The 24,730-nt window shown below is 35.0% G+C and overlaps 1 protein-coding gene across 6 annotated transcripts in view; it reads right to left on the minus strand.

The window, feature by feature from the left end:
* The window catches only part of LOC105477311 (ankyrin repeat domain 17), a 182,959-nt gene that overhangs the window by 94,030 nt on the left and 64,199 nt on the right, over nt 1-24,730 (minus strand). For 5 of the 6 annotated variants that reach the window (XM_071093500.1, XM_071093499.1, XM_071093496.1 and 2 more), the window contains exon 2: nt 7,704-7,857. In XM_071093500.1, coding sequence (XP_070949601.1) covers nt 7,704-7,857 — 154 coding nt within the window. Of the gene's footprint in view, nt 1-7,703; nt 7,858-21,237; nt 21,635-24,730 lie in introns of those variants that run through there. The other variant, XM_071093498.1, reaches the window with a different exon arrangement.

Consider the following 24,730-nt stretch of genomic DNA (forward strand, 5'->3'; position numbering starts at 1 on the left):
TTGACTTCATATTGCTGAAATAGGCATTAAAGAGGGTAGAAAAGACAGTTTTGAATTGCCAATGACACCCCTCCCTAATCCACTAGCAGCTCCCCACATGGTGCAAAGAACTGTGCAACTGTAAGAGGGAGAGTACAGCAACTGTGAGCCTTTGCATTGAACTCAGTGCTGCCCTGTCACAGCGGAGAGCAGAAACAGGCTGAACTCAGTTGAGGCCTGCTCGTGGAGGGAGCATTTGGACCAGCCCTAGTCACAAGGGAATTGTCCATCCCAGCAGTCCAAGTTTGACTTCCAGCAAGCCCTGTCACCACGGGCTGTAGTGCTCTGGGGCCCTAAGTGAAGTTGAGGGACAGTCTAAGCCACAGGACTGCAATTCCTAGGCAAGTCCTAGTGCCAAGATGGACTTGGAGTCACTGGATGGGGGAAGGGGAGCAGGTAACTTCCTGAGCCACCACTTGGGCGGCTAAGGGAGTGCTTGAGTCACCCCTCTCCCAACCTCAGGCAGCACAGCTTAAGGCTCCAAAAGAGACCCCTTCCTTCTGCTTGACAGAAAAGAGCAGAGACAACTTGGTCTTGCGTCTTGGATACAAACTTAGCCAGAGTAGGATAGGGCACCAGTCAGATTCGTGAGGCCTCCATTCCAGGCCCTAGCTCCTGGACAACCTTTCTACACACAACCTGTGCCAGAAGGGAACCTGCTCCCTTGAAGAAAAGAATCCATCCCTGGAAGGATCCATCACCTACTGACTAAAGAGCCCTTGGGCCCTGAAGAACCAGCAGTGACACCCAAGTAGTATGCCACCTGCCTAGGTTGAGACTGGGATGTGCCAGCTTCATGTGAAAACCAGCACATTCCCAGCTATGGTGGCAACAGTGAGAGCACAGTTGGGGTGCGGCGGGGGTGCTGAGTAGAAAGCGGACTCTTGGGGTCTCCTATTCCAAGGCTTGGCACTTAGACGACATTTCTGGAGCTGTCCTGGTAGAGAGGGGGCCCACTGTTCTGAAGGGTGAGTCTCAGGCCTGGCAGCTTTCATCACAAGCTGACTGAAGAACCCTTGGGCCTTAACTGCACATTGGCGGTAGCCTGGCAGTACTCCCTGTGGGCCTCTGGTGGTGGTGGCCATGGACTCAGACTCCTTACCTGTGGAAAGAGGAAGAGTGGGAAGGACTGTATATCGTGGTTTGAGTGCCAGCTAAGACATAGTACAATAGAATATCAGATAGATTTCTAAGGTTTTTGACCTCAGTCTCTGGCTTCCAGATGGCATCTCTGGACTAGCTTAGGGCCTAGGGGAACTTGCCATCCCGAAGGGGAAAAAAACGAGTCTGGCTGGCTTCGCCACCTGCTGACTGTAGAGCCCTAGGGCCTTCAGCAAACATAGGTGGTAGCCAGGTAGCGGTCACAACGGGCATTGAATGAGACCCAGTGCTCTGCTGGCTTCAAGTCTCACCTAGCATAGTCCCAGTGGTGGGGGCCCCAGGGGTACTTGTGTCACCCCAACCCCAGCTCCAGGTGGCTCAGTAGAGAGAGAGAGAGAGAGAGAGAGAGAGAGAGAGAGAGACTCCATTTGTTTGGGAGAAAGAAAGAGAACAATAGTCTCTACTTGGTAATCCAGATAATTCTTCTAGATCTTACATAAAACCACCAAGGTGGTACCTCTATGAATCCGTAAAAATCATAGCAATACTGGGATTGGGGTGCTCCCCAATGCAGACATGGCTTAGACCACAATACCCAAGTCGCTTCGAATACTTAGAAAGCCTTCCAAAGAAGGACAGGTACAAACAAGCACAGACTGTGAAGACTATAATAAATACCTAATTCTTCAGTGCCCAGACACCAACAAACATCTACAAGGATCACGACCATCAAGGAAAACATGACCTCACCAAATGAACTATATAAGGCACCAGGGACCAATTCTGGAGAAACAGAGATATGTGACCTTTCAGAAAGAAAAACCAAAATAGTATTAAGGACACTCAAAGAAAAAAAAGATAACACAGAGAAGGAAATCAGAATTCTATCAGATAAATTTAACACAGAGATTGAAATAACTGAAAAGAATCAAACAGCAATATTGGAGCTGAAAAATGTAACAGACACAGTGAAGAATGCATCAGAGTCTCTTAATAGCAGAATTGATCAAGCAGAAGAATTAGTGAGCTTACAGACAGTCTATTTGAAAATACACAGTCAAAGCAGACAAAAAAAAAGAATAAAAAAGAAGCATGCCTACAAGATACAGAAAACAGTCTCAAAATGGCAAATCTAAAAGTTATTGGACTTAAAGAGGAGGTAAAGAAAGAGATGGGGTAGAAAGTTTATAGGGTAAAGGTATAGTAACAGAGAACTTCCCAAACCTAGAGAACGATACCAAAATTTAAGTACAAGAAGGCTACAGAACACTAAGCAGATTTAACCCAAAGACGACTACCCCAAGGCACTTAATAATCAAATTTCCAAAGGTCAAGGAGGTAAGGATCCTAAAAGCAGCAAGAGAAAAAGACACAAATAACATACAATGGGGCTCCAATACATCTAGCAGCAGACTTTTCAGTGGAAACCTTATAGCCCAGGAGACAGTGGCATGACATAAAACGTTGAAGGCAAAAAAATTTTATCCTGTAATGGTACATCTGGCAAATATATCCCTTTAACATGAAGGAGAAAGAGGGACTTTCCCAAACAAAAGTTAAGAGATTTCATCATCGACACTTCTGTCCTACAAGAAACACTAAAGAGATTTCTTCAATCAGAAAGAAAAGAATGTTAATGAGCAAAAATAAATCATCTGAAGGTACAAAACTGACTGGTGATATTAAGTACACAGAATATTATAACACTGTAACTGTGGTATGTTAACTCTTACCTTAAGTAGAAGCACTAAAAGATTAATCAATCAAAAATAATAACTACAACAACTTTTCAAGACATATGCAGCACAGTAAGATATAAATAGAAATGACAAAAAGTTAAAAAGTAAGGGGACAAACTTAAGGTGTAGAATCATTGGTTTTCTTTTAGCTTGTTAAATTTGTTTATGGAAGTGGTGTTAGGCTGTTATCAGCTTAAAATAATTGGTTATAAGATAGTATTTGCAAGCCTCATGGTAACCTCAAATCAAAAAACATACAATGGATACAAAAAATAAAAAGCAAGAAATTAAAGCATATCACCAGAGAAAATCACTTTCACTAAAAGGCAGGAAGAAGGAATATAACACTACAAAACAACTTGAAAACAAATAACAAAATGACAGGAGTAAGTCTTCACTTGTCAATAACAACACTAAACATAAATGGACTTAAAGGACTACCATTAAAAAATATGCAGAGGCTGAATGAATAAAAAACAAGACCCAATGACCTGTTGCCTACAAAAAACACACTTTACCTATAAAGATACACACGGAGTGAAAATAAAGGGATTGAAAAAGAAATTCCAGGCCACTGGAAACCAAAAAAAGAGCAAGAGTAGCTATACTTAGATTGCACAAAATAGATTTCAACACAAAAATATAAGAGACAAAGATCATTACATAATGACAAAGGGGTCAATTAAGCAAGAGGATATAACAATTTTAAATACATATGCACCTAACACTGGGACACCAAGCTATATAAAGCAAATACTAGAGCTAAAGGGAAAGATAGAACCCCAATATAAAAATAGCTGTAGACTTTAACACTCCACTTTCAGCATTGGACAGATCTTCCACAGAGAAAATCAACAAAGAAACATTGGACTTAGAAAGAAAGATGGCAGAGAGAAGAGGAAACAGGGTAACATGCAGCTCTCACTTGGATGGGCAGAATAGCATGTGGAGACTCACACCACAAACTCTGGCTCTAAGAACCACAGCAGGAACATTACCAGGAAAACCAAAAGAATTCACAGATTCTCTGAAAGAAGTGGCACATCGCTGCAAATTCTGTGAGACAGTAAAATAACTGAGTTCCCAAAGTATGAGAGGGAGTATGTATCTCCAAACACACATGTCCACTGGGGAATCTGAAAATCCAGATCACGGGAGAAGGATTTAACCTCACCTATAACAAAAATGAATATAAGGAGCCACATGAAATATAAAGGTAGAAGCAGCAGCGGGAAGAGCCTTGCAAGCACACCCAGTCTCCAACTTGAGCCCAGGGAAGCCATCCCTGACTGCATCTGATAGAGGCCCTCAGGGAAGGCAGCAAGCAGAATTAGGGAGGGGTCATAGGGTGAAAAAAGCTTCCAACTGAATTTTATAATAATTTCAACTGGGCACAAACTTTCTTCAGCAGAACCCACAGGGTAAATGGGAATCCTCCCTAAATCATTCTACGAAGTCAGTATCACCGTAACACTGAAACCAAGAAAGGAAAGGAGGGGAGGGGAGGGAAGGGGAGAGGGAAAAGAGAGGGAAGGAAGGGGAGGAGAGGGGAGAAAGAAGGAAGGAAGAAAACTACAGATCCCTGATGAACATAGATGCACAAATCCTCAACAAAATACTAGCTAACAGAATCCAACAGCATAGCAAAAAGATAATATATCTTAATCAAATGGGTATACCAAGGAATGTAGGGATGGTTTAATACATGCAAGTCAATAAATGTGATACATCATATAAAAGGAATTAAAAACAAAAATCATATGATCATCTCAATGATGCAGAAAAGGCATTTGATGAAATCCAGCCATCCCTTTATGATTAAAACCTTTAGCAAAATTGGCATAGAAGGGACATATCTCAAGGTAATAAAAGCCATCTATGACAAACCAACAGCCAACATTATATTAAATGGGAAAAAGTTGAAAGCATCCCCCCGAGAACTGGAACAAGATAAGGATGCCCACTTTCACTACTTCTATTCAACACAGTACTGCAAGTCCTAGCCAGAGCAATCAGACAAGAGAAAGAAACAGACAACCAAACTGATAAAGAAGAAGTCAAATTATCCTTGCTTGCAGATAATATAATCTTGTATTTGGAAAAACCTAAAGACTTCACCAAAAAAAATTAAAACTGATAAATTCAGTAAAGTTGCAGGGAACAAATCAACATACAAAACTCAGTACCATGTCTATATGCCAAGAACCAACAATCTGAAAAACAAATCAAGAAAGTAATGCCATTAAAATAGCTACAAATAAAATAAAATACCTAGGAAGGAACTTAAAGAAATGAAAGATCTCTACAATGGAAACTATAAAACACTGATGCAAAAAATTGAAGAGGACACACACAAAAAATGGGAAAATATTCCATGTTCATGGGTTGGGAGAATCAATACTGTTAAAATGTACATACTACCCAAAGCAACTTACAGATTCAATGCAATTCCTATCAAAATACTAATGACATTCTTTACAAAAATAGAAAAAGCAAGCTATATTGGTCTGTTTTCACATTGCTATAAATACCCGAGACAGGGTAATTTATAAAGAAAAGCAGTTTAATTGACTCACAATTCCACATGGCTAGGAGGCCTAAGGAAACTTATAATCATGGCAGAACGTGAAGGATCAAGGACCTTCTTCACATGGCAGCAGGAGAGAGAAGTGTGAGGGGCAGAAGGAGAAGAGCCCTTTATAAATCAGATCTTGTGAGAACTCATTCACTATTACAAGAACAGCATGGGGCAAGCTGTCCCCATGATCCAATCACTTCCCACTGGGTTCCTCTCTTGACACATGGGGATAATGGGGATTACAATTCAAGGTAAGATTTGGGTGGGGACACAGAGCTGAACCATATCACAATCCTAAATTTACATGGAACCTCAAAAGTTCCAGAATAGTCAAAGGTATCCTGAGGAAAAAGAACAAGACTAGAAACACATTACCTGATTTCAAATTACACTACAGAGTTATAGTAACCAAAATGGCATGATTGTTGCATAAAAGTACACATACAGACCACCAGAATACAATAGAAAGCCCAGGAATAAATCCATACATGTATAGCCAACTCATTTTTGACAAAGTTGCCAAGAACATACAGTGGGGAAAGAACAGTCTCTTCCATAAATGGTGCTGGGAAAGCTGGATATCCATATTCAGAAGAATGAAACTAGACCCCGATCTTTCACTATACAAAAATAGAATCAAAATGGATTCAAGACTTAAACCTAAGACCTCTACTATGAAACTACTAAAAGGAAACATTGGGGAAACTCCCCAGGACATTAAAGTGGACAAAGATTTCTTGAGTAATATACCATAAAAGAATGGGTTCCTAAAGCAAATAAGGACAAGTGGGATCACATAAAGTTAAAAAGCTACTGAACAGCAAAAAAAAAAAAAAAAAAAAAAATCAACAAACTGAAGTGACAACCACAGAATGGGAGAAAATATTTGCAAACTACCCAGCTAACAATGAATTAATAATCAGAATACATGAGGAGCTCAAACCATAGGATAAAAAAAATCTAATAATCTGATCCAAAAATGGGCCAAAGATTTGAACAGACATTTCTCAAAAGACGACATATAAATGGCAAATACACATATGAAAAGGTATCAACATCACTGATCATCAGAAAAATGCAAATCAAAACTACAATGAGATATCATTTCATACCAGTTAAAATGACTTAGCCAAAAGACAGGCAATGATAAATGCTGGAGAGGATGTGGACAAAGGGAATCCTCATACACTATTGGTGAGAATGTAAATTAATACAACCATATGGAGAACAGTTTGGAGGTCCCTCCCAAAAGTAAAAATAGAGCTACCATATGACCCAGCAATCCCACTCTTAGGTGTACACCCAAAAGAAAGGAAATCAGTACATTGAAGAGGTATCTGCATTCCCATGTTAATTGCAGCACTATGCACAATAGCCAAGATAGAGTAGAAGGATGATTACCAGAGGATGGGGAGGGTAGTTGGGGCAGTGCGGGTGGGGAAGTGGGGATGGTTAATGAGTACCAAAAAAAAAAAAAAATAGTTAGAAAAAATGAATAAGACTTAGTATGTGCTAGCACAACAGAGTGGCTATGGTCAAAAATAATTTAATTGTACATTTAAATATAACTAAAATAATATAACTGGGTTGTTTGTAACACAAAGGATAAATGCTTGAGGTGATGGATAGCCCATTTACCCTGATGTGATTATTATGTATTGCATGCCTGTATCAAAATATCTCATGTATCCTACAAATACTTACACCTACTATGTACCCACAAAAATAAAAAATTAAAAAATTAACATCAACAAAAATCACAAAAATGTGTAAAACCTGGCATTAAATAGGCCACAAAAGGACACTTATTTATGGCAGGAGAGTTGAAACAAGAATGTAGAGCATGACTTTGTTCAACTTCTGCTGGAAGCATGTACGTAGGGTGATTGAAATGTTTCACCGCTTTACACATGCCTGTGAAAGACTACTAGTACTGATTTTGAAGTTAAAATGCATTTTTGCAGGTAGGCAAATTCACAAATACATAATTCATGAATAATCAAACTCAACTGAAAAAGAAATCTCTCTCTATAAGGTCAACTGCAGCACGTGGATTTTACTCTGGTAATGAAAATTACAATATGCTTTAGTAAAATGCTCCACGTAATTCAGTAGAAAGTAATCAATTAACCTTTATTAATAGTATCATTCTAAATACCCATTATCATTCTACAACAAGAGCTTTTATTAGATTGATGTGCAACTTTACATAATAAGGTAGACTTATTACTATGTAGAGTACATACCTGCAGCTTCTAGTAAAGCTTCCAGTCTAGCCTGTGTTTCTGGATCTACTGTCCTGAGGTCTGCACCATCAGCAGTACCTGATAAGAGCAACTTGGAAGCTGTTTCCAGCATTGGATTTTCCAAATCATCCTGATCCAAAATGAAAGACTCCACCTATAAAACAATTGCAAAAAGAGGGAGGAAGGGAGAAATGAACAGTGAAAGGAAAAGAGGGGAGAGAAATAAAAAGAAAGCAGGGGAGGGAAAAAATATGTTAACATAATTAAAAATGGTAAACACAATGCAACCCCAAAAAGTTCAACATGACATCTAAGCCAGTTGATTAACAAAAGAAGAAAATTATATTTGTGGAAGAATTCAAAACTTTCTTACTCATATGCAGCCTAATTTTCTTTTCTAATATTCTTTTCTAGTTTAATTTGCTTATTAGTTATATGTAGGGTTGAGTGTGATGCTTAGGTTGTGAAAACTCTAACTGTGAATAGAATACCTAACTAAATCAGCAGTTTTTAAATGTTTTGCTTTCAGGACTCAATGAAGTACTGAACTCCCAAGGACTTTATATAAACTCTGTATTTCTTGATATTTACCATATTGGAAATTAAGTAACAAATATCAGTATCAAAAAATCACATACATTAATCTCACCACTGATTTCATCCAAAAAGTCTTTAAGTACTGGAAAGCTGTCAAGCCTAGGCAAACAAGTTTCAAAATTCTAATTTGTGCTTGAAAGCTTAACTATCATCGGCAACAAGTATTGTTGTTTTCCTTAAAGTGACAGACTCACTTAAAACATGATTAGGAGTATTTGCCAAATATCCAAGTTTGACAACTGTAGTTTTTCATTTGTACTTTACCATAAAAATGATATTTCATGGGGGTAAAAGGCTAACTCAGCTCACATCTCAAAACACAGCAGTTATTTTTCCTCCAGACAAACACTATACTTTTTGTATGCAGCAAAAGTGTTTTATGTGTACTTCCCATTTTGTTACACACAGTAATATTCAAAGAACATGCGTTCAAAAGGGGAGTTTTCATAAAATTAATTTTATCGCTTCAAGAACATTCTTAAAGTTAAACTAGCATTTTTTTTTTTTAACTTCAAGCGCGTGGCAGTGAAGAATACAATCATATCAATACAGTTCGTTTCCATGGCCTTCGGGTCCAGAAGTTCTACCCATCACTATTTTTGCACCATCATTGTAAATGTCAACATAGTAAAAAAGTCAAGTAACATCTCAATATTATGATAAAAATAGTTTTGACCTCATGGACACCTTGAAATGGTCTCTGGGCCCTGAGGTGTCTATTTACTATGTTAAGAAACACTGATGTAAGTATAGCAGATTCAATTAAAGAAATTTAAAGAATTAGAAAATAACAAACTCCTAAGACAGGAGTAAAGTTTTGTTTTGATATTCCCTATCACAGTGCTACTTACAAATAGGTACTAAAACATACTCTTTTCTGCTTACTGATATAAATTGATAATTATTATATAAAATATCACTATTTAATATCATCAGAGTTAGTTTATTTCACAAATCTAAGGTACTACTAACACTGCAATAACTACAATAGATGTAAAAATAACTGATAAGCTAGAATACAATCATGCTCATGCCTACTATCCAGGAGGTAATAAAAAAGACAACTTAAGGAATAAATCCTTAACCATCATAACCTCAGAAATGATACTGTTCCATCTTGAAAAGTCAACTAGCAAGTAACCAAGAATACTGCTATAATTAATCAACACATTTAATACTAAATGTTAAATCTGGGAAGAAATAATGTAAGTTTCTCTACAAAGTTCCATTAAACTAAAGCAGTTTAACATGAAATAACATTTGAGATTTCAAATATTTTATACACAAATAAACACAACATTCTAAAAACACTGTAAATATTTTTTAAATTTCATAAAATTTTGTACTACATTAACTTTAATCAATAACTCCTTATGGCAGGGAGATAAGAAATACAAAAATAATTTTAAAAAATTATATATATTTTAAAATTATATATATGTTTGTGCATATATGTGTATACATATATTCTTTTTTAAAGAGACATGGATGGTCTTGCTATGTTGCCCAAGCTGGCCTCAAACTCCTGGGATTAAGTAATCCTCCTGCCTCAGCCTCCCAAGTAGCGGGGATTACAGGCACACACCACTCCTTACTGATTTTTTTTTATTTTTGTAGCAACAGGGTGTGGAACTCCTGGGCTGAAGTGATCCTGCCACTTTGGCCTCCCAAACGACGGGATTATAGGCATGCACTACCAGGTCTGGCTAATTTTAAGTTATCTTTAAAGGTAGTAGCAGAAGTATGAGAAAGGAAGAATTTTATAGGCTGACTGAAGTATTATACTTTAGGAAGCAAATTTTTGGGCATGGCAAAGTGTGATTCAAAATTATAGCAGTAAAAAATATGTTTTCTTATTGTCAAACAAAGGTCCAGAAGATGAATCTTTCTAAAGAAAAGTCTGTTTCCTAATGAAATTTTCTAATATCTGAAATTCATTAAAATATTTACAATTATTTAAATTTAATAAGAAAACATAAAAGCAAATAAACAAATGTATGAAATTGAACAGGTAAAATGAATAGATGAAATACCATAATACAGTATTTTAAATGAATATTTTAGAAAGTAAAAGACCTCAAAGAGCAGTCTATAGTTAACTGATTAATCGAAGGTAGAGATCAGAGGTGCTAAAGATGTTCAAAGGAGACACTGTATGCATAAAAAATAAAAGGATTTTGAACAAAAAAATTGATTTGTATAAGAGGAGAGAAAGAAGGAACATGGACTGGCAGGTATAAAATTTCTATGTGATAGAACACTGGGTTTTACTGTAGGTTTGAAAAGACAGGTTAGAAGTTGAATCACAGAAGATATCAAATTTCAAGCAGAAGAGACTGTCTTACACAAAGTCCCCTATGCCACAGATATCCTAACTAGCCTGGTGAAAACTCACTAGGAAAACTGCATTTCCATCTCTTGATGAGATATACTAAATACAGAAACATTTACTTTCTTACTGACGTTAAGCTTCTCCACAAAAGTTCTTATGTTATTCTTAGGCCCACCGTTCTCCCTATATGCAAAACTTGGTAACTTAAAAAACTGTAAATTCAAATGACTATGAAATTCTTATAGAGAGCTTTAGAAAAGGGAGGGGCTATCAAAATGACAGAAAAGAACAGGAATGAATATTTATTATTTCCTCCCCATTCCTCATTTATGATTAATGAAGGAACTACTTTCAAGGACACTGCTAAAATATGAAGGCCTAGGTACCAGAATAGATTTAGTTGCTACCTGTGTGACCTAACCAAGTCTCTCTCTTAGCCATCTATAACTTTAGACCCTCAATTCTGCCTAATTTTTTTCATAGATTTATCACATGTGAATATTATACATATTGTCTTTCTAAGCTCTGTAAAAACAAACACTTTTTTGGTTTAGTCGTGTACACCCAGCAATTAGAAGTGTGTCTAACTCACTGTCAGGATTCAGGTGACTACTGAATAAATAAGAATCTATAAAGAAGGTGAAATTTACCAGATGATTTTGGGATTCTTCCCTTTCAGATTCTAAAAGGCTCTAGTGTATTTGGAGAAGAACAAGGTAATCACAATAAATACATCTAAAGGTATATTTTATAGATCTTGGAGATACAGAATCTTACATTAGGTAGCAGGTGATATAAAATGCTATTTTCATTGACTTATTACACACACATTTATTGCAAACATTCTACGTGTAAAAAATACTGTTTAATACTATGGGAGATAAAGAAATGTGTGATACCAGCCTTGCTATGTAGGAACTTATTTCTTTAATGAGCATGCGTAAAAATGAACCATAATACAGGGTAGAAAGTACATAAGGTAATGAGAAAGAAAAAGAGATATAAAAGTTCAGCAAGGAAAAAGAGAATTTCCTTCTTTAATACCAGTTCCTCTTTTTCCAACTAGAAAGAGCTTGTGTTACATTACAAAACAAGTGAAGAGAGACTGGCATAAAGAGATGCAATCTTATAAACATACAAAAATAAGTATTCCTTTATTAAATTATGGGCATACACCTCTCTGCCATACCAGATCCCCAGCTGAGACAGCTCAGATTAAAAACTAAAATGAATTTTCCCTCTGAAACCTACTGCATTTTTATTATATTATTCTACAGAAAAAAAAAATTTTGAATCACAACCAACTTCTGGAACATAACAAACATTAAAAGTGGTCCAAATAAGAAATTCAAATAAGTATTTGAACTGGGCACGGTGGCTCACGCCTATAATCCCAGCAGTTTGGGAGGCCGAGGTGGGCGGATTGCCTGAGGTTGGGAGTTCGAGACCAGCCTGGCCAACATGGTGAAACCCTGTCTCTACTAAAAATTCAAAAATTAGCCAGGCATGGTTGTGTACTCCTATAATCCCAGCTACTCGGGAGGCTGAGGCAGGAGAATCGCTTAAACCCGGGAGGCGCAGGTTGCAGTGAGCCGAGGTCGAGCCGCTGCACTCCAGCTTGGGCGACAGAGCAAGACTCTGTCTCAAAAATAAAATAAAATTAAATTAAAAATTTTTAAAGAAAGTATTTGAAAATATTTTATATTTAAATGAAATATATAAATAACTTCCATGAAGAGAGAAGACGAAGGAAAGAAATGTTCTTACTAAATGTATTCTCTAAGCGGGAAAAAAGCTATCAAAGTTACAACTGGCCTTTTTAAAAAGTTGTATTTAAAGTGGTTTGAATGTGTTGTTTTGACCAGCTGGATATTTTATGAAATGATGTTTATGAATAAAGAACCATCAAAATGCAAGAGGCTTAGAAATCACAAGGTTCAATTCATTGTTACAGATGAAAAAACCAGACACAAGGACCTTTATTTAAATAGCAGATTTCTAAATACCTAGCACCAAGAGACCAGTTATCCAATTAACTAGCTCAATATACTTTCCACCAGGAAATTCAATGCTGGAATAATAAAGCATTGAACTTTCACACTGCTCTGGGAAAGGTGACTTGAAATTTTACATTTAGGGATTAGGCTGTTAACTACCTGAACCCATTGTTTAATTACTAAAAGTGGGACAACCAAACCTAACATGCCCCCGAGTTATGCAACATAAAATACACAGCACCTCCTATAAAGAATTTTTGTCCCCCCAATAAAAAATAATCTAATAGAACTTTTAGACATGTAAATAACTTCCAGTACATGGAAATTAGTAAGGCAAATACAAGAATAAGGTAAATCAATGTTTCTCAATGTAAAAGCACTATTAACATTTTGGACCAGATAATTCTTTGTTGTTTGGGGCTGTCTTATGTAATTTAGGATGTTTGACAGCAACCTTGGCCTATATTCACAATGCCAGTTAGCAACACTCCTTCAGGCTGTAATAACCAAATATGTCTCCAGACATTGCTAAATGTTCCCTTATAAGAGAAAATTAAAAACAACAACAGCAATAAAAATCATGAAGAAGAAAGAGGTTGAGAATCACTGGGTTAAATAAAAGCCAAAAAGAAAAATCTAAAATGTGGAACATTTTACATCAAAACTGACCATTTTCTTCACGTAAATAGAATGGGAGCAAAAGATCTTTTTTGAATAGAGTAAGAACAGTTCTGAATTAAAGAGACTCCAGAGATATAACCAGCAAAATAATAGGTCTTACTTAAATCCTATTCAAACAGGACGATTATAAAAACAGTATTTTTGAGACAAGCAATCTGAATGTGAACTGAAATGTTTGTATAATCATTGGATTATACAAACACAAAAATAATTTTGTTATAATCAATACCCTCCATAAATATACAATAGAGAAAGGCAACTCTATGTGCAAATAACTATCAAACAAGTTTGAAAGAGGTACTAAACAGATACTAATACAGTGATTGTGCAGAGAAATGAGAAAACAATTATGAAAGAGAGTGCTAATAATATAAAGGAATTACTCCAGTTATGTAAGAAAAGATCCTTGTTTTTCAGACATGCATACTGAAGTATGTAGGAATAGTGTCGGAAACTTGTCATCAAATACTTAAAGAAAACAAAGCTTCATGGCAAATTCTTGAAAATGTTGCATCTGAGAAATAGATATATAGAGGTTTTGTTTTGTTTTGTTTTGTTTATTGAGACAGGGTCTCACTCTGTCACCCAGGCTGGAGTGCAGTGGCAGAATCTCGGTTCACTGCAGCCTCTGCCTCCTGGGTTCAAGCGATTCTCCCACCTCAGCCTCTGGAGTAGCTGGAAATACAGGTGCACACCACCACGCCCACCTAATTTTTGTGTATTTTGGTAGAAATGAGTTTTCACCATGTTGGCCAGGCTGGTCTCAAACTCCTGACCTCAAGTGATCTGCCCGCCTTGGCCTCTCAAAAGTGCTGGGACTACAGGCATGAGCCACTGTACCCGGCCTATAGAGGTTTTTTTTATATGAGTCTCTGTACTTTCGTTCATGCTAAGTCCTTTTAATTTTGAAAGACTAAAGGTGATGACATTTCACTGTAAAAGTTGCTTTTATTTAAACAGAAAAACCATTATTTAACAGTAATATTACTTAGATTTCTAAGATAATTAGAATTCTTTTTCGCTTTCTTCCCAAATTAAGTCTGACTTAATACAAATAATAATGAAAACCAAGGTATTTTAACAATGGTCAGAGCTGAATGAATTTGTCTGTCATTAACGGTAATTCAAATCTTTCTACACTCAAAATACAAAGTCACATGGAAATTTGGTAATGCAGGGTCATTTGGACCAACTGTGATCGTTAGCATTACATTTCAAACTATTCCTCAAGTTAGAAATATCATTGCCGTACTAGAGAACAATGGTTCATTCTGTAGTTTAACAAACTGGTATTTATTCCAAAGGATAAGAAAATTAGTGTATTTTGGTCGGGTAAGGTGGCTCACACCTGTAATCCCAGCATTTTGGGAGGCCGAGGCGGGCAGATCACCTGAGGTTAGGAGTTCGAGACCAGCCTGGTCAACATGGTGAAACTCCATTGCTACTTAAAATACAAAAATTAGCCGGGCATCGTGGCAGGTGCCTGTAATCCCAGCTACTCAGGAGGCTGAGACAGGAGAATTGCTTGAACCCAGGAGGCGGAGGTTGCAGTGAGCCGAGATCGCACCATTGCACCCCAGCCTGAGGGACAAGAGCTAGACTTCCTCTAAAAAAAAAAAAAAAGAAAAGAAAACTAGTATATTTTAATTAACTGGATGCCATACATACAAATTCCATTCAACTTAACAAATATCTACAAATTACATACTAAGTGCAAAGCAGTAGGCTACTCATTGGATTATACAAATACAAAAATAATTTTGTTATAATCAATACCTTCCATAAATATACAATAGAGAAAGGCAACTGTATGTGTAAGTAACTATCAAACAAATTTGAAAGAAGTACTAAACAGATACTAATACAGTGATTGTGCAGAGAAATGAGAAAACAATTATGAATGAGAGTGCTAAAAGCAATGATGCTTCAGGAAGATGGTGCCTTTCAATACTGTGCTACGTTCAGAATTTATATTAAGTTACAGAAGGATTTAAGCATTAAGACAAATAACTGGTAAAAGAAAGATAATTAGAGACCATGTTAAAGATTGTTTCAGATAGATATGACACCAGAGACAAAACAACCAATTAAGAACTTAAGTAAATCAAATGTATTATGTGAGGTGAACATGGAAAAAAGGTCAGTCTCTAAGGATAAACATACTTTATGAAAGAAAAATACTGGCAACCCAAAATTTAGACTTCTTTACATTCAACACTAACCCTATCCCCCATCTGATGTTTTCCAGAAGAAAAAAATCATAATAAGAAATACTTATTATAGATAAATATTATTTATCTTTTTATTATTTATTATAGATAAATAATAAGAAATATTTATTGTTTTTGTTGTTCTGGAAAATACCCTATTTATCACTGAATCTCAAAAGCTGGTAATCTGAACTTTAAACCAGTAATCTACATTTCAAAAAAGGTGTTCTAAATCTTGACTATATTATAAAAGCATTTTCAAACAAATAATCTCCACACTTACTCCTAGAAGTTATCTTCAGTCCAAAATTTACCATACTTAAAATTTTAAGATTTCTTAATAAATCCAGTCAATGCAGAAAAATCCCTCCAAAAAGATTTTATATTTTTTTCTAAATTTTTCTTTCAGTAAGTGTCAGTGATTGATTTTTAGCATCGATTTAGACATTTCAGTAACATAAAATGGGTTTACAGACATAAATCCGTAACTAACACTACTTTGGCTACAAAAAATAAAAGTTCATTAGAAATGACTTACGGCCATCATCACGGGATGAATTACATAACTCATATATATAACCTATTCACTGATATTCAAAGCACAGGCTATATGAACATAATTTGAAGTCTTAATTTTGGTATTATCATTATGAAATACAATTTGCATATGAAAACATATTTTTAAAACTGAATATAAAAAAGTGAATATAAAAATTAAGAAACTTGAGTTTATGATCATTTTATGATAGTGACTGAATAAATTCTTAATTTATTAAGAAATTAAAATAATTTCTGGGCTCTCAAGTAAGCCTGGAAAAATATGCCTTTCTGCTCTTACAGTTCTTTGAATACTGATAGGCAGACTTACTACACATAAAATAAGAAATAAGAAGTATTCATAATTGTAAAGTCATCACAATTTAGTGTCTTCTGCACGACTCAGAAATAATTCCTTTTGTCTGTATTTTTTATAGTCTTAAATATGGGTAAACTTTGATAAAATACCACAATTCTTAATGGAGTAAATTATTCCAAAATTAATACAATTGAAATATTTTTTTCTATACATACAAAGACAAAATCTTCAGTAATGTCACAGAATACTAATCCAAGTATAAGATTGAAATTTAAAAAGTTGAAAGAAAATAAAAACCTGCTTAAAGAAATAAAGTCTTTCTTGTAAAAAGAATGGTCAATTATTCATTATGGTATTCTGAGAATATAGCAAATAAAAGTAAAGTGAACCTCATTAAAGATAATTTACCTTTCTAAAAGTCTATTTACAGAAAAAAACCACTGATCTATTCCTGTATTTTTTCATTCATACTCATCTATCAATTTAACAAATATTAGTTAAGCAGCTACTATAATCTAGGAATCAGTGATATAATAGTTAACACAGCTTTGTTCCATAGCGCTTTCATAAAACATGACTTCTTTCTTATGCTTCAAACTGCTATATGCCTGCAACAATTGAGTATGACATTACTAACAATTCAATATAACATTTTTAACATAAATTATAAGCTTTACAAAGTGGACAAATTATGAATATTTCAAATAAGACAAAGTTCTATGGAATTCTCAAATCTGGAGTTTCTAAGTGGTTTTTCTGTAACAAAATTAGTTATACGGTTTGTCAAAAATTCTCCCAAAACTATTTATCAATAGTAGGATGCAATTCAATTATGAATTTAGCCTGCTCTAGGAATTATTATTTATCAATTATCGTAAAAGCAGTTTCAGAATAAAAATATTTTTATAAAATGGCTTTACAACACACACAGATACACACACACACATATACACACCACAAAACCTGTAGTCATAAGCCTGGTGAAATTTCAAACTTCTAAGAATATAAAGTCTAGAAAACTTTCAGGATGGTAGCAGTGGGGACCTGTTAGGGGTCAGATCGACATCTTCCTAAATACAGCACTAAATGCTAGAAGATATCTGTGCAATTAAAAGTTCTGATGCACAATTATTTTGAAAGTAAAATTCCAAACTGTAGAATGAAATTTTTTTAGGTATGTAAACACTATGAAATTTAAAAGCCACAAACATTTTCTTAATTTAGGGAAAGTATTACTTCAAGAAGAAAAATGCATCCAAGAAAGGGGCAGCCTTGGAATTGCAAGACTAAGCAGTAGAAAAGAAACCAGTATAATACAACATCTCTTTAACATCTCAGGTAATTCTTAATGTATGATTCATTAAAGTTATAAAAGTGGAATTGAGACAGGAAAATGGGGTCTGGAGGCAGGGAAGAGAAGGCCAAATCACATTTCGGTTATAAGAGGAAATATCCTCTCCATAAGGTATACGCCATAAATTACTTTGTAACTTTACTTCATGCCCTCCATTGACATAGGACACACTGAAGTAACCAATGGAATCCTCTAGAGGGGACTTAAACTCTCAAAAATTCTGTAAGGAGGCCTTTGAGCACCAATGCTTGGGCCTGCTCCCACACAGTGGAGTATACTTTCATTTTCAATAAATCCTGTCATTCCTTCCTTGCTTTGTGTGTTTTGTCCAATTCTTTGTTCCAGATGCCAAGAACATGGACATCCTCCACTGTTAACAGAAGTATATAACATAAATATATCACAAAGATTTCTGATTATTTTGAAAATATGAAAGCCAGGATTCAAATGAAATAATGCCAAAGGCCTACGTTCTAGGGCAGTGCTCCCCAACCTTTTTGACACCAGAGACCAGTTTCATGGAAGACCATTTTTCCAGGGACAGGATAAAGAGGATTTAGAAACAGAAGTAATTAACTGTAATATTTATATTTCATAGTGAACTAGAACTTAGTATATCACAAAGAACAGTCTTTAAAAACAAAAACCTGATCATATCTTAAGCAAAACAGAAAATGTAAACACATTTCAAAATGAAGAAATTATACAAGGGTACGTTCTTGGTCCATAAAGTTGAAAGAAACTAAAACTTAGCTATAAAATGATGACACTACTTGAAAATTTAAAAAGAAAAGGAAAAACAAGCCTAATATGAACTCTCAGAATACAGAGTAAATGAAAATTAAAATTATGAGCATATTATTTCATATGGGATTTAGTCATAGCTATCTTTAAAGAAAAATTTAGGCTGGGTGCGGTGGCTCATGCCTGTAATCCCAGTGCTTTGAGAGGCCAAGGTGGGCGGATCATGAGGTCAGGAGTTCGAGACCAGCCTGGCCAATATGGTGAAACCCCATCTCTACTAAAACTATAAAAATTAGCCGGGCATGGTGGTACGTGTCTGCAGTTCCAGCTACTCGGGAGGCTGAGGCAGAAGAACTGCTTGAACCCGGGAGGCAGAAGTTGCAGTGAGCTGAGACTGCACCACTGCACTCCAGCCTGGGAGACAGAGTGAGACTCCGTCTAAAAGAAACGAAAAAGAAAAGAAAAATTTAGAGCTTGAAATGTATTAAATTCATTAGAACCTGCGATTTAAAATAAATAAATGAAAAGCTTCAAAATAGAATACAAATCAAAATGCATCAAAGTAATTTATAATGAAAAAACAGAAGTAAGAAAATTGAGAAGAGATAAAAGTTTAATTAATAAAACCAAAACAGTTTCTTAGGTCAAGTCTAGAAGGAGGAGACAAGCCTTTGGCAAGAATGATTATGAAAAATGAGAGACAGAAAAATACAAAGAGTTATTAAAGTTAGAAAGCTGAGCACATGTATGAATCAATACATCTAAAAATCTGAAACAAAATGGATGGTTTGCTAGAAAGAAAGATAATCAAAATTAACTTAAGAAATGGTAGAAAACCTAAGTAGAATATGTCTACTGAAGAAATGTCAATTATAGATAGATCTAACCCTTCAAAACAGCATCTAAACCCAAATGAATTTACCGGCAACTTTTATCAAAATTACACAGCATTATTATAACATTTAAGGAATAGAGCACTACTTTTTATTTACAAGGCCCAGAAAACAGGTGGAAAAACTCTCTAGCTCATTATAAATAGCCTATTAACAAACCTAAAAGAAATAACAACAAAAAAAGCCCAAATAGCAAATTAAATTTAGCAGTAGTATAAAAAAATATCATGACAACTACAAGAGAATAGAGAACGCTAAGAAATATAATCCTTTCTTTTTTCTGTTTCTCTGTCACAAATCTTACACAAACACAAATAAAATTAATTGTACATATACAGTGATATTCCTCTGCCTGGAATGCCTTTTTTTTTTTTTTTTGAAACGGAGTGTCACTCTGCTGGAGTGCAGTGGCGCCATCTTGGCTCACTGCAACCTCCACTTCCTGAGTTCAAGCTATTTTCTCATCTCAGCCTCCTGAGCAGCTGGGACTACAGGTGGTCACCACACCTGGCTACCATTCCGCCCCCTCGGCCACCCAAATTGCTGGCATTACAGGCGTGAGCCATCGCACTCAGCTGTCTGGAATGCTTTTCCCAACCCTTTCATTCTTCAGGTCTTAGCTTATGTTTTACTTTCTCAGATGATACTATCAATGATGTTTCTCTCCTTATCTTTCTACCACACCATCGACTTTATTTCCTCCATAATACTACCACAGCCTGAAATTATCTCGTTCTTGGATACTTGCTTATTATTTCTTCTCCAAAAAAAAAAAAATGAACCTTTCAGACTTAGTGCTAACACTAGTGTGTGACATAGTTCCTGACACAATACAATAACCAAATAAGTATCTGCTGAGTAAATATTAAAAATAGAACACATTATGACTAACATTAATGCAACCACCACATTGAGGTATTACAGGTAAAAAAGAATATGCATCATCTCAACAAAAGTACATGATTAAAGACAATATCCATTTTCATAAAAATACTTATTAAGCCAAAAAGAAAACTTTTATTCTTTATAAAGTATTCTGGGGCTGGGCACAGTGGCTCACACCTGTAATTCTAGCACTTTGGGAGGCCAAGGCTGGCAGATCATCTGAGGTCAAGAGTTCGAGACCAGCCTGGCCAACACGGTGAAACCTTGTCTCTACTAAAAGTACAAAAATCATCCAGGCCCTGTGGCACGTGCCTGTAATCCCAGCTACTCGGGAGGCTGAGGCAGGAGAATCACTTGAACCCGGGAGGCGGAGGCTGCAGTGAGATGAGATCGTGCCACTGCACCCCAGCCTGGGTGACAGAATGAGATTCCGTCTCAATAAATAAATAAATAAATAAAGTATTCTACTAGAGATCTAAGATATATATTATTGTAGAAGTTTAAAACTCAGAAGCATCCCATTTAAATCAGAAACAAGATGCCCAAATCAAAACTAGTAATGAACAGTTCTGGAAACCTAACCAATGCAGTAAGACCAGAAGAACAAAACAAATGCCTTCAAAAATAAACCTGTAAGGGTATAAACACATACAGAAAAAGGAAATGACAAAATGCTATCGTTTGCAGAATATACAGTCATCCTTCTAGAAACTTCAAGAGAAGCAACTGAAAACTAAGTAAATGGTAAGATCAACATAAAAATCAATAGCCTTCCTACATACCAGCAATAACCCATGAGAAAACAAAACATAAAATGGAAGAAAAAATGTAATTCACAACAACAAAAACGAAAACATATCCAGGAATACACTTAACAAGAAAAGTGTAAGACCTACATGAAGAAAACTGTAAAACTTTACTGAAGAACAAACAAAAAAAAAACCAAAACAAAAGAACAACCACCTGAAGAAATGGAGAGGCATACCATGTTCCTGGATGGGAAGATTCAATAGTGTAAAGATGTCAATTTTTCCCAAATTAATCTGTAAATTCAATGCACTTCCAATCAAAATCCCAAAGGGATTTTTAATGGAACTTGACATGTTGATTCTAAAGTTCATCTGGAAGAGAAAATACACAAGAATTGCCAAAAAAAAAATTGTTGAAAAAGACAATGGGGAGGGATGGCCTACCAGATGTCAAATATAATATAAAATGACAATAACCAAAACAGTGGAGTACTGAATACAGAACATATATATTTGGGACTTATAAAGTGTGATAAAGGTAAGATTTCAAGTCAGTAGGAAAAAGACATACTGCTCAACAAACTATTTTGGGAGAACAGCTATGAAGCTAGAAAAAACAGGCCCCTACCAAAAAAATTATATATATATATATATCTCTCCAGATATTTTATATATATATATATATATATATCTCCAGATGTAAAGTAAAATTATTAGAAACATAAATAAAACTAAATAAGTAGTAAAAGAAAATATAAGAGATTATGTTGCTATAAATTTTGTAGACAAGAAAGCTTTTCTGGAAAGACACAAAACCTTGAAACTAGGAAACAAAAGACTAATAAATATGGACAGTATGAGAATAAAAATTCGAAGATGACATAAATTAAAAAAACTGACAGACTAGGAGAAAATATTACAAAATATAATGTACATATTAAAAACAGGGTTACAAAGAAGTTTTTAAATTTTAGTAAGAAAAAGACAAACACCACAATGGGCAAAATGTTATAGAGTAGGTGATTCATAAGATAAATACAAATGCCCAATTTCACTGGGAATCAGGTATTATAAATTAAAATAAAATATTTATCATCCATTGATAAATAATATCTAATATTTTCAAGGATAGTTTTTCAGAATCTAAAATAAACATTTAAAAATACAATTTTCTTTCTAGGAATTTAGGATAAAAATACTTGCACATGTAAGCAACAAAGTATGTATATAGATGTTCTCTACATTGATTATGACAGGAAAGACTATAAATAATCCATATATTCATCAATACAATGATTAAATAAATTATATATGGAATAATAGCTAACTTAAGAATAAAGCAGATTTACACATAAAGGCCTAAACCACAACTATCTGTGCTGTTCATTTTGTCCCATCACATCTCATCTCTTTTGCTTACATTATTTATCTTCATGAACTTATTAATAGTGACATTTCCCCCCAATTTATTGTCTTCCTCTCACTTGAATATAAGTTCACTAAAGCACCTATTTTGTTCCTTGCTGTATCCCCTGTATCTAGAATAGTGCCTTAAACATTACCTACTTAAAAATATTTACCAAATGGATACATTAATATCGATGCAGAATGATCTCCACATTGTTAGGTGGAAAAAAGCAGTCTGACGCAAAAACAAAACAAAACAAAACAAAACAAAAACATGGTATGTATCTATTTAAGTTGATTTAAAAAGCAAAATAAAACGTATACACATGTGCAAGAATGTACACAAAAAATTTCAAGATAGATAAACCCAAGTTATTAACAGCGGTAATCAAGGGATGAAATCAAAGAGAGAATTGTACCTTTTTACTTACTCCATACCCTTCTACATTGCTTACCTTAAAAAAAAAACATGCAGTTTTCTATTGTGATTTTTAGTAAACAACTAATGAGAAAAAACAACTTCTTTAGACTTTCAAACAAAAATATAAAGAATCACCCAACCATTTCTATATTTCTAGAATAAATTCTGAAGGAGCTATCATAACAATTTGTATTATCTTGAGATATATAGGATTAATTTGCTGGTACATGTACCTCATCTGAAAGTATGCATATGCAACCTCATTCTTTTTAAATGAAAGAAAAAGTTTTGGCAACAAAATCAAATATTGTAAGAATTAGTTAAAGCAACTGCTTGTTTTCTCAAGATAAGTAAATTGAGGAACATACTATGTTCTCTTCCTTTATTCTTTTTCCTTCTGCATGCAATAAACTTTTTATGAAAATCAGGTTTACTGAAGTATACTTCAGAGTAAAATTCACCCTTTTTTCACTAGCATTTGGTATCTTCTGGCTTTTCCCCACTTTGTAGTTTCATTCTGCTTTTCCCTAATGGCTAATGAATGGTGTTGAACACCTTTATCTTGTGTTTATTTGCCATCAGCAAATCTTCGATAAAGTATCTGTTAAAACCTTTTCTTGGCTGGGTACCTGAGACTCACACCTGCAATCTGAGCACTTTTGGAGGCCAAGGTGGGCAGATTGCTTGAGCCTAGGAGTTCCACAACAGCCCTGGGCAATGTGGCAAAATCCCATCTCCACAAAAAATACAAAAATTAGCCAGGTGTGGTGGTGCACACCTGTGGTCCCAACTATTCAGGGGGCTGGGGCAGGAGGATCCTTTGAGCCCAGGAGGTTGAGGCTGCAGTGACCCATGATTGCAACACTGCACTCTAGCCTGGGTGACAGAGTAAAACCTTGTCTCAAAAACAAAACAAAACAAAACAAAAAAATCACCTTTTTATTGAGTTTTCTCAATATTGATTTGTGAGAATTCTTAATATATACCAAACAAGTCCTTTATCAAACACGTGGCTTGCAAATATTTTCTGCAAGCTGGTGGTTTGTCTTTTTATTTTCTTTTTAGTATTTTCTGAAGAAGAAAAGTTTTTAATTTCAATGAAATCCAAATTATCGGGGGTTATTTTATGTTTGTGGTTTTTTGCCATATATAAAACACTTCTATCTAATCCAAAGTCACAGATTTTCTATGTTCTCTTCTAGAAGTTGTACTATTTTAGCTTTTATATTGAAGCTTATGATTAATGTCAGGATAATTTTTGCATATAGTGTCAAGGAATAGCTTGAAGTTCCAAAACATAGGTTGAGAGTCAAACGTTTTAGCATCATTTGTTAAGAAGACTACATTTTCTCTATTGAACTCCTTGGCATCTCTGTCAAAAGTCAATAGTTCATATATTATGAATCTTCCCTAGACTCTCTACTCTGATTCATTAATATATGTGCCACACTGTTTTGATTAGCTTTATAATAAATCTCGAAATTCTTCAACTTAGTTCTTGCTTTTCAAAACCGTTTTGGTTATTATAGGGCCTTTTTTATACAGATATCAAAAAGCTTGTAAATTAAAAAAAGGAGAGGATCTGATGGGATTTTTATTGGGATTGCACTGATACTCCATTTTGGGGGGAATTGACATTTAACAGTATTGAGTTTTAAAAATACATGGAAATATATATAGTATACATTGTAGTATATATATATATCATATACTGTAATACAGCTGAAACATCTGGCTATCAACCTATTGCTTGGGACTTTAACCTACTCCTTCCACCATAGGCAAAAATTAACCTGAAATAAATCATAAGCCTAGATACTATATATTTTTTCATGTATTTAGGTCATCTTTGATTTCTCTCATTAATTTTTTTTTTTTTTAGTTTTTAAGCACATAAACTA

Source organism: Macaca nemestrina, chromosome 3 (genome assembly GCF_043159975.1).
Source record: "Macaca nemestrina isolate mMacNem1 chromosome 3, mMacNem.hap1, whole genome shotgun sequence".
Lineage (NCBI taxonomy): Eukaryota > Metazoa > Chordata > Mammalia > Primates > Cercopithecidae > Macaca > Macaca nemestrina.